The sequence below is a fragment of the Astatotilapia calliptera genome, chromosome 9, assembly GCF_964374335.1.
Source record: "Astatotilapia calliptera chromosome 9, fAstCal68.1, whole genome shotgun sequence".
NCBI classification, from domain to species: domain Eukaryota; kingdom Metazoa; phylum Chordata; class Actinopteri; order Cichliformes; family Cichlidae; genus Astatotilapia; species Astatotilapia calliptera.
In genome coordinates, this window is record NC_137430.1 from 32,413,854 (window position 1) to 32,424,956 (window position 11,103).

Genomic DNA, 11,103 nt, shown 5'->3' on the forward strand with positions numbered 1-11,103 from the left:
AACGGCCCGACGAAGGCTAGACCGTCCCATTTCACAAGCCTCTCACTTCCGCGCACCGTACGTAGTACACGTAGTGCGCGTATTTCAAGCGTACGGTCTCTTAATTGGGATACAGCCATTGATACGGAGAGACTAGTGTAAGGCTGTTCCAATTCTCAGCACCGCTCTTCTCTTTTCCTGTGTCCTTAGCAATTCTCCTTCCCATGATGACGTTTTCAACGAGGCCCAGGAAAAGAACCGAGGAAAAGGAAAGAGGAGGTACTTTTGGAAAACACCCCACCTACTCACGATGTGTAGCGCAGTCACGTGACCACACAGTAACAAACCACAGCAGAGTCGGAAGAGTGGGGCGGAGCAAATGTGTGCAGGACGGGAGTCGAGCAGAGAGAGCTGCTTTGTCATGAAACGGGAGTAAAGTAGTGAACTTAGAGGAGAGAAACAAACTAAAGCATCGATCATAAACCACTACCAACGTCCTGATCGATATCTGCATCGATCTGCCCACCCTTGTCTCCTGGATCGTAGCTGCGATCAGCGTGAACCACGTGGGTCTCTGCTCCCTGATCTGTTTCCTGTGTTTGGAAAGAGTTGCAGCTTCATCGCGGAGTTTCTCTCGGTTTGTGGGCTCATCTAAAGGTAAGCACCGAGCTAACTTTACTGTGAGTTCAGTTCATGTTGAGTTTAGCTCCTGAATGAGGTCTTCTGCTGCTCTCCTCGGTGTCTGTTCACAGTTTATTGTGAACACGTTGAGAGAAGAGTGAGAGAGTGTTTGGAGAAAAACACCAACTAATCATTAGCTCAGCATGCTGGGAGAAGTTGGAGCAGAAAAGTCTTTTCATTGTCCCTGCAGCTGTTTTTCTGCCTGCACCAAACCTCTACAGCCTCATTTCTATTTGAAGTGATAACAGGAAGTCAGAGCGATCTGCTGCAGTATCAGGGTCACAATAAACTTTATTGTCCAGCTGTATGGGCTCAAAATGTGGTCATAAATATTTTGTACTTGTAAAAAAGATTTGTATGTGTAAAAAAGATTTGTGTGTGGACTTAGGGAAAAAAAACCCTCCAAGTTACAAGTACGGATTTTGACCCTATTTTTCTTCCTTTCATCTGATTGGTCAATGTCATGTCAATCACAAATGTAACAATCCAATCAGAGAACAGATGGGTTTGGCTGTCGGAGGGGCGCTTTTTTGAACTGCAGGTCCTTGAAGGGTGATACAGTTTGAAGCTGGAGGATCGCTATATAAATATCGATAGCAGCTAGGTCCCCTAACTTTCAGTAGCTGTTGAAAGGAAAAAGTTGTGGTATGTCAGTGGTTAGAAATACCATTATTACTTTAGGATTAGTTTAACACAAAGTCAGGGCTGACCCAGGACCATTGCTGTGAGTCACAGTGCGCAGCATAAAAGTCCTTTCACATCGGATGCAGGATACGCTGCTAATGCTAACTGCTAACTAAAAGCAAAGGATCCAGAATATGTTACGCTGGCTGCTGGGCTCTGTGGGTTTTTGCAGCAGCTCTACCTGTACTAGATGCACCTGCTCCTTGTCTTTTCTATCTCTGACTTTATGTCCTCTACAAGAGTTTGTTTTTTTTGCTAGTTCTTCAAATGTTCAATAAAAACATGTATGCTAATTCATAACAAAGAAAGCTTTGTAATGAAGACTGTCATTTCCAAAACACTGCCCGCCCCCACCCCGCGGTCCGCAGCGCTGTTGAAAAGGCTGTGGAAGTCCCTGTATTAAACACGTAGACCTGTGACACAAAAATCACCAAACTCGGACGACCACAGACTGTTTTCCTTCGTGGTGATGAAGGAAAACGCTGGGTTGGCATGTAAAAGGGCATTTATTCCCTTCAAAGACCTGCAGTTCAAAAAAAGCGCCCCTCGACAGCCAAACCCATCTGTTCTCTGATTGGATTGTTACATTTGTGATTGACATGACATTGACCAATCAGATGAAAGGAAGAAAAATAGGGTCAAAATCCGTACTTGTAACTTGCAGGGGTTTTTTTTCTAAGTCCACACACAAATCTTTTTTACACACACAAATCTTTTTTACACACACACAAATCTTTTTTACGCACACACAAATCTTTTTTACAAGTACAAAATATTTATGACCACATTTTGAGCCCATACAGCTGCTGTGGATGAACACATGAGAGGAAGTGAACTCCTACAAAGTCTGGTGTGTGATGCTGTGCAGCTTCCTCACAGAAGCTGATGTCACAGCATCTCTATAATAATCCAAATTGTTGTTAACAATCCTGAAAACCTCCCAGTCGGTGCAGTCCAGACACACCTGCAGATTCTCCACAGCCTCATCAGTCCACTGCTTCAGTGTCTTTACAAAAGCTTAAGACAGTTTCAGTTTGTGCCTGTTTGCAGGGATCAAGTGAACCGTGACATGGTCTGAGAATCTTGATGTAGTGTCAGATGATGACCCTCTTACTATCAGCTCACCTTCTGTTTTGTAGAGTATTTTTCTTTTCCTTTTTTAAAATAAAATCTATGAGGTTCAAATGAAGCACCAAACTTCTTTTACTCAATCAGTGGAGGTTCATTAGTGCCTTTTCTCACCACTGTTTTTAACTAGAGGCTGTTACGAAATAAATATATATCCTTAGTCCTTATTTTCTGATTATATTGTTTTTTGTGCTTTGTAATAAAGTCTGTGAGAAAGAACGAGGTTAGAGGGTGACAGGTTGCCTAGCAACAGAGGCTTCAGTAAGGGGACGTTAAGAAACAAGAAGTATAGAGCTGCTGCACCATATTAATAAAACACAGGAAACTAGATGGAAAAAGCGTGTGTTAGTGTGACAGGCCTCCGTTTCCGGAAATGTAAAATGAATATCTTTATTTTTTTTTTAGCTTGACTACTCTGAGTCCAGTCTTTCTCTGTCGCCAAAAGAATTCAAAAGAACGGAATTTAATAAGGCTGACACATTGACTGAAGACATTTAGTTTGAGTGGATTTGAGCTTTCCATCTCAGCTTCGTTTGGTCAAGGATGAAATACATATAAATATATTTTTGTTCCAGCTGATCATCAGGAGGAGACGAGCCATTTAGACTCAGCTCAGCCACTACAGAGGAAACAATGACTTCAACCCAAAAGGTGAGCAAGAATATCTGTTATTGAACCTGTGTGCAGGTTACAACTCTCATTGTAGCTCATAATTGTAATGTCATACTATCACTAGAAGGTGGTGGTAACACACCTACAATGTGATTGTTGACATCTTTGATTCCACTAATGGAGTCAGTTTCAGTTTGTTCCACGACTGCATTTCACTCACTGCCTCTGTTTGTATCTCTGTCACTGCAGGACCAACACGGAGCGAGAAGTCAGCGCTCTCAGGAGGCCGACAAACCTCACAGAAGAAAGGGGCAGAAAAAATACAGCTGTGACGAGTGTGGGAAGAATTTTACCCACGCTGGAAGCTTAAAAACACACCAACTCATCCACAGTGGCGTTAAAGCATACATCTGTGACTTGTGTGGAAAATCTTTTACCTGGGCTGGAAGCTTAAAAACACACCAACTCATCCACAGTGGCGTTAAAGCATACATCTGTGACTTGTGTGGAAAATCTTTTACCTGGGCTGGAAGCTTAAAAACACACCAACTCATCCACAGTGGCGTTAAAGCATACATCTGTGACTTGTGTGGAAAATCTTTTACCCAGGCTGGAAGCTTAAAAACACACCAACTCATCCACAGTGGCGTTAAAGCATACACCTGTGACTTGTGTGGAAAATCTTTTACCCAGGCTGGACGTTTAAAAAGACACCAACTCATCCACAGTGGAGTTAAAGCATACACCTGTGACTTGTGTGGAAAATCTTTTACCCAGGCTGGAAGCTTAAAAAGACACCAACTCATCCACAGTGGAGTTAAAGCATACACCTGTGACTTGTGTGGAAAATCTTTTACCTCGGCTGGAAGCTTAAAAAGACACCAACTCATCCACAGTGGAGTTAAAGCATACACCTGTGACTTTTGTGGAAAATCTTTTACCCAGGCTGTTAACTTACAGACACACCAACTCATCCACAGTGGCTTTAAAGCATACACCTGTGACTTGTGTGGAAAGTCTTTTACCCAGGCTGTTAGTTTAAAAAGACACCAACTCATCCACAGTGGAGTTAAAGCATACACCTGTGACTTGTGTGGAAAATCTTTTACCCTGGCTGGAAGCTTACGATCACACCAACTCATCCATAGTGGAGTTAAAGCATACCGCTGTGATCAGTGTGGCAGAGCTTTTACCCACAGTGGCCTCTTACAGCGTCATCAAGTTATCCACTCTGGATTTAAGGCGTACAGCTGCCACATATGTGGAAAAACCTTCCACTTGCTAGGCAGCCTAAATATTCACCTCCGCATTCACACTGGAAATGACGTTTACTGCTGTGATCAGTGTGGGAAACCGTTTGTGAGATATAAAGACTTAGAACGCCACATGCTTACCCACACTGTGGGGAGACCTTATAAATGTGACCTGTGTGAGAAGACTTTTAAAGCGCCACGTTACCTTAAAATCCACCAACAGATCCACACCAGAAAGAAACTCTGCAAGTGCAGTTACTGTGAGGTATGTATGTATATTATTATCTTCTTATTTAAGACTGACTGTTTGGACCAACTCTTCTCATTAAATTGTGTTCGCATGTTAATAATTCTACTGGACTCAATGGCATCTACTGGAATTTTGAAAATGTCAGTAAAGAACATAATAAGTCATCAAACTAAAAACCATGATTACTGTAACTTTGCATCCATATTTGAGGATTTGCAGTTGCACTTTCATTCAAATATAATAAACACAATGGTGGAGAGGGAAACAAAGAGAAACTGGCTTCTTTTTCCACTATAACTATGTTCACAGGCCGTTCTAGTGTTTATCTGTCTTACACAGATAAACACAGATATCTGTCTTAAAATGTGTTCAATGTGCTGCCCATTGTGTTGGATTGTCAATGCAACCCTCTTCTCCCACTCTTCGCACACTGATAGCAACACCGCAGGAGAAATGCCAGCACAGGCATCCAGTATCCGTAGTTTCAGGTGCTGCACATCTCGTATCTTCACACCATAGATAATTGCCTTCAGATGACCCCAAACATAAAAGTCTAAGGGGGTCAGATTGGGAGACCTTGGGGGCCATTCAACTGGCCCACGACAACCAATCCACTTTCCAGGAAACTGTTCATCTAGTGATGCTCGGACCTGGCACCCATAATGTGGTGGTGCACCATCTTGCTGGAAAAACTCAGGGAACGTGCCAGCTTCAGTGCATAAAGAGGGAAACACATCATCATGTAGCAATTTCAAATATCCAGTGGCCTTGAGGTTTCCATTGATGAAGAATGGACCCACTATCGTTGTGCCCCATATACAGTGTTGGGAAGGTTACTTTTAAAATGTATTCCATTACAGATTACAGAATACATGCTCCAAAATGTATTCTGTAACGTATTCCGTTACGTTACTCAATGAGAGTAAAGTATTCTGAATACTTTGGATTACTTAACATATTATCATGCTTTTTACAACTATGTGAATGTACTATTGCTGTGTGATTTATTACTGTTACTGAAGGTCTGCGGCTCTGAACCGTAGTAAAGGGACCTTTGACTAATATGGGTTCCGTGTCGGGCTCATAGCCGAAAAATAGCTTTACTTTTTTTTTTTTGTGGGTCAACTTTTCTTGCGAGAGACAGAGAGAGGCGTTGAAAGGCTGCTCCAACAGAGCTTATTGTTTTGGAGGAAAACACGAACAGAGTGTACATTCGAGTCTTAATAGCTTACTTGCACACAATGCACCCGACCCCTATTGCGCCTCCTGCGGGTGGTGGGCCTGCGGGAGGATAGGCCCATGTCTCCTCTTCGGGCCCCATGGACTAAGGCACGGCCACCAGACACTCGCCCTCGGGCACCCTCCCCGGGCCTGGCTCCAGGGCGGGGCCCCGGTAACCCTATCCCGGGCAGGGTAAACTGTTCCCTCGATGTTCTTTTCATAAGGGTCTTATGAATCGCTCTTTGTCTGGTCCCTCACCCAGGACCAATTTGCCATGGGAGACCCTACCGGGGGGGCAAAAGCCCCCAGACAACATATCCCCTGGGATCCCTGGGACACACAAACCCCTCCACCACGATAAGGTAGCGATTCAAGGAGGAGATTTTCCAATTGGCTAAAAATTACAGGGGAGAGGGATGCTGCTAGCTAGCCAGTCCTGTATAATATGGCCTTAAAGCGAGCAAAAAAAGGTAATTCCTGGACTTTTATGCCAATTTGGACAGAAGACTGGGGTTTTGTGCAACAGAAAGATCATGCTGTATGTGCCCTTTGCCTTGAGAGTGTTGGTTGCCAGACCTCCAATGTTAAACAACAGTTTGAGATGAAAGATCAAGAAGCTTCAAGTATGAGGCAGAGAAAGTTGAATCAATTACACGTGCTGTGTCAAGATATGAGAAGCAAGCAAGTACTCTTGCACGTTTTTACAGCTGCTAAACATCATGGACCATAAGTAAGTTTTCGTATTGGGCAGTGCATTGCTAAACATGGAGAGCTGTTTACAGACGGAGAATTTATTAAGGAGGCTTTTCTCTCAAGCTCAGAGATGTTATTTAATGGGCTTCCAAACAAAGATGCAATTAAAGCAAGGATTCAAGACATACCTGCATCAGCCAGAACTGTGGAATGATACATCCAGGAAATAGGTAACAATGTCAGAGCCCAACAAACAGCTGCTTTGAAAGAAGCCCAGGTGTTTAGTGTAGCTTTGGACAAAAGCGTTGATATCAGTGAGGTTCCACGTTTGGCTGTTCTGGTAAGATCCTGTGATGTGGAAGTACAAGAGGAACTCTTCTGCTTAACCCCGATGCCTGAAAAAACGTGATGTGGGGTGTGGTGAGGCGTGGTCGGCGACGCCGTGCAGGTCTGCAATCACGTCCGCCGTGTGAAAACACGCTCTAAATGATGATCTGTGGTCCCGCCGTGCCTTATTCACACCACGTGAGGGTATTGGCAAGGTTTTTAAGGAGTGTTTTGATGAGCGAGGCATTGGCATTACATTGTGCTGTGACAAATAATGATGCACCAGCCATTGCTGGAAAACACAGGGGTGCTGTTACCTTAATTGAGGAACAAGTTGGTCATCTCATCATTAAACAACACTGAATAAAAGAGTTAGAAAACCTTTGTGCCAAGATGTCAAATTCAGATCTTCATGACGCCATGGCCACAGTGGCAAAAATCGTGAACTTTATCGTTAAGCGATCTGCTTTGACACCGCCAATTCCAGTCTGTGCTCGACGAGATGGATAGCTCATGCATAGAAATCCCACTCCACTGTGCTATCAGATGGCATAGCTGTGGAAATGTTCTGGAACGATTTGTGGATTGTTTTGATGTGGTTAAAGAAAATCCTGGCAGAAAAGGTGCAAAGCCGTCCGAAGTCAGAGACGAGAATTGGGTTGAAAAACGGGACACTTCAGCGAGTTACAAAATGTGATCCCCAGATAATACAACTGGCAAATACAAAGCAGGGGCAGGGATCACATTAACCTGCAAATCCCTGAATTAAGAAAAGTCATATATGCCCAGTTTACTTTTTTCTTATCATTGTTTTACCATCTGCATTTTCTGTTGTATATTTCCTTTGCTGTTATGGTTAAATGTTATGTTATGGATAAAAAGTGTTTTTTGAAATATAGCAAATATAGTTCTATAAAGTTGTTCTGTATAGTGTGCAACTGTTGATATGCAGCATTATTAAATTTATTGTTAATGCAATTATTGCGATGACACATTGACTTTTGAGGAAATTTTAGATGCCACTCATCATCAGAAAGGTTGCCTACGCCTGCTCTACAACAAAGACCTATTGAGTCTCAGTACCAGGTCACTTTACTCTAGCATGCAAAGTGCTTTACCGTGTTGTATAAAGCACTTTGAGTGCTCAGGCAGAGTAAAAAAGTGCTTTATAAGAATCAATCCATTTTACTTGTATTTACTAACTGAACAACAGGAGGGTCATCTAACTAAAACCAATCAGTGTATCCCACCTGACCCCCTCAGAATCAGCTTACTTTTTATTTCAGGCCACTTTCAGAATTAAAATGTTGAAGGAATTCCCTGACTTACACTGTCTTTGTGTCTTTGTTTAGAAGCAGACCGACACAGAAGGATCCAGTTCTCAACCCTGTCATCACTGTGGTGGTGGGAAAGAGTTTCACTGTGACCTTTTGTGGAAAAACTTTCACTCTGCAACAGACCCTAAAAATCTGGACTTCTTTAAATTGCTTGAAGATTATTTCACCTCTCAACCGAGAATCTTCTTCAGGTCTAAGGTCAAATGGTGGAGAGTTCCAGATTTAAGCTCTGTGGGAGCGTCCCCCTTAGAGGGACCTCCTAATGATCCTCTACCTAATCACACAAGAGAAGGTGTGAAAACGGGTGTAGGTAGGATACAATTTATACAAGGAGTATAAAAGAGGTGATATTTTTGGTGTCAATGCTGGTGTGAAGATTGTGCTGTTTTGATTGCTTTGCAAATATTCATTTCAATAAATCCAAGGAAATATTTGGTTTCAACGTTCAGTTTATTTTTAGGAAATATTCCAACAGTTAAGTGTTGATAAATGAACTTGAGTCTCTAAAAATGGGCTAAAGGAGATGTGAAGTGCAAACATATGTACATTGTGTGTAATGGGATTTGGCAAGATTGAGAGATCTCCCGGATATAAAGAAAAATGTAAATACGAGACTGACAAAAAAATTGATAATAAAGACTTAATAAAGCAAAACACTGGATGGTACAGCTCATGAAGGCACAAACATGGCCTGCTACTGGATGTGTGAGAGGCAGAGAGAAGGGGACGGGCTCCCAGACATCGCAGTGAAGGTCAAAGGTGAAAATAAGACATGCAGAGAGAAGTCACTGTCTGTGCATGTTAGGAATATAGTGATTAAATAAAGTTCATTTAGTGAATTTTTTTAAAAAAAATTTTTATATATATATACATTGCAATGGTTCTCATTAAGAGTTGGCCCTCCATGTAATAATGGGGTAAAAGAGTGAATTTGGCTCTATGATTGAACTGAATTATTGAGACTGACATGTAGAGCTGCAGAGGGATTTCCAAACATGCTTAGATATCATAGCCAGTTTAAGTCAGGGTGCAATTTTCCTGCGCCAAATTAGTCTGAACAGAATATCCTAGACTTATATAGTAAGTACAAAATTACAGGCTGAGAATTGTTAGATAATAGTGTAACCCATGTGAAATACAGGGCCGTAAAATCCCCCCCCCCCCCCCTTCTTTTTTTTATCTAAGGCTATAGCCTGTTATTGTCAGAAGGGGGTGCTGTAATGCAGTTTTGTGTTCTGACAACCGTGCGTCTAGTGCGCAGGAAGCATTACCTGTCTCTTCCTATGAGATCTTCCCTCTCTGATGGCAGTCAAGTGTGTGTCGGAGCTCACCGAAAAGTATTTGGTAACCTGGTTAATGAGACCAGATTGTTTTACGTATAAATGCTAATAAGCTACTCTTTTATTAGGCCCCGAACTCTGACCACAAAGGGAATAACGTCTGTCCAGTTATTTGTGTTGGAATATCCCAGTGAGTGACATGCCGTTTGTTCATCAAATTTGGTGTGTTGTTTTACTTTTCTTGTTGTTCTTCACAGTGTGTTATAAGTGTTGAATGCTTTGAGCTAAAGGTGTTTTACTGCCGATGCTAGCTGCTAATAGCTGTTAGCTACCCTACCCCCACGAAGCCATATTCCGATCGGGGAGGTATTCAGATAGAAGCACTAGCTCTGTTTATATTAGAATGGTTAAGTCTTAATAGAAATGAGCATATTTCAAGTTCATTAGTACTTGCACTGTGAATTAAGTTACATTTGCTTGTTAGCCTTATGGATGAATGTAACCTTGATTGCGATGACTATTTACATTACTGTTTAAGCTGCTGATGTTCTTTATTGTGATATAATTGTGATAAAATAGTTGATACTGGTACAAACAAGTTACTGTAACTCTTGTAACTTGGTAAAGCTAAATGGAATGCCATTTGTTATTAATACATTTGGAAAAGAAGTTCATGAGCTCATGTTAAGAACACAAGATGGAAAAGAAATTCATTGTTCTGCACTGTTTGTGTAGATTGGTTTTTTGAACTACTAGAAAGGATTCTGGAGAACCACTGACGGCGAGAACAGCCCAAATGAGATCCTGAATGATCATGAAATGATGTGGCCAGCCATGCGATCGGATTGTAGGATTTGCCTGAGAAACTGATTCAAGCATCCCTGTATTTCAGACAAGCCCTATCCCAGATAATAGGGTTTGCACACTGACACTTCCGCTACAGTACACCTGTTTGGGTTTCAACGACTTTAAAGGACAATTCAGACTGGACAATTCAAACTTCACAACGGGAATACTTCCATCCGTTTTATTCATTCAAAAGAGTTCTGATACAATTCAGTATAAGTCTTTCATTCGACTGTCTTTATTTTATTTGTTCTGCTTTATATCTATTCACCTTTAAAATGCACTATTAGTGTGCAGTTTGGTTTATTGTGCTGTATATGTTTATGAATGGTACTGAGGCAATAAAGGTCTCAGTTGTTCATTTCCAAGCCAATTCCTTTTGTGAGTCTCCAAAACAAAACCTCCTTCTGAACCTATTAAGATGTCTAGGGTCTCTATTTGAAGTGAAAGTGTACTGGTCCTGAGTAGAGGTGCTACACAAATGTGGCGCACCAGCCAGGAGGTTTAATTCCTTTTATTTTTGGAAGTTTAGCAACTGGTGCTTTCATGCCTTTTGGGTCAAATCATTACATTTGTCAATGACATTCTGGGTTGGAGTAATAAGAACATGGATGTAATCCAAACTGAAGGTGTCAAAGTACCTAACTCTGTCCTAGTAGGAGGGTAACAGGTGATGAGGTTGACAATGAGGTTATTGATTACTTAGGGTAGTTTGGTTCCATTGGAAGAGTAATTAAAATAACTAGCACAGAGGCACATTTTAAAAACACAGCCATTGTGGAGTTCCAATCAGGTGAACCAGTCCAGTTCCT

General features: G+C 41.8%; 1 protein-coding gene and 1 long non-coding RNA gene across 2 annotated transcripts; both read left to right on the forward strand.

Moving 5' to 3' along the window:
• Positions 1–327: 327 nt before the first annotated feature.
• LOC113029638 (uncharacterized) lies at positions 328–8,601 on the forward strand. The gene is made up of 4 exons (XM_080306775.1): positions 328–636; positions 3,048–3,123; positions 3,334–4,602; positions 8,181–8,601. Exons 2-4 carry the CDS (start codon positions 3,106–3,108, stop codon positions 8,502–8,504), a joined length of 1,611 nt encoding a protein of 536 aa, XP_080162901.1. The 5' UTR covers positions 328–636; positions 3,048–3,105; the 3' UTR covers positions 8,505–8,601.
• A 786-nt stretch (positions 8,602–9,387) lies between these two features.
• LOC145431187 (uncharacterized) lies at positions 9,388–10,799 on the forward strand. The gene is made up of 2 exons (XR_013911533.1): positions 9,388–10,638; positions 10,757–10,799. It is a non-coding gene; the product is annotated as an uncharacterized LOC145431187 (long non-coding RNA).
• The last annotated feature ends 304 nt before the right edge of the window (positions 10,800–11,103 follow it).

What these genes read in the sequence shown, in the direction of transcription:
- LOC113029638 (XM_080306775.1), top strand. An exon ending in GCAAGTGCAGTTACTGTGAG is followed by an intron (nt 4,603 to 8,180) that starts GTATGTATGTAT and finishes GTCTTTGTTTAG; the next exon opens with AAGCAGACCGACACAGAAGG.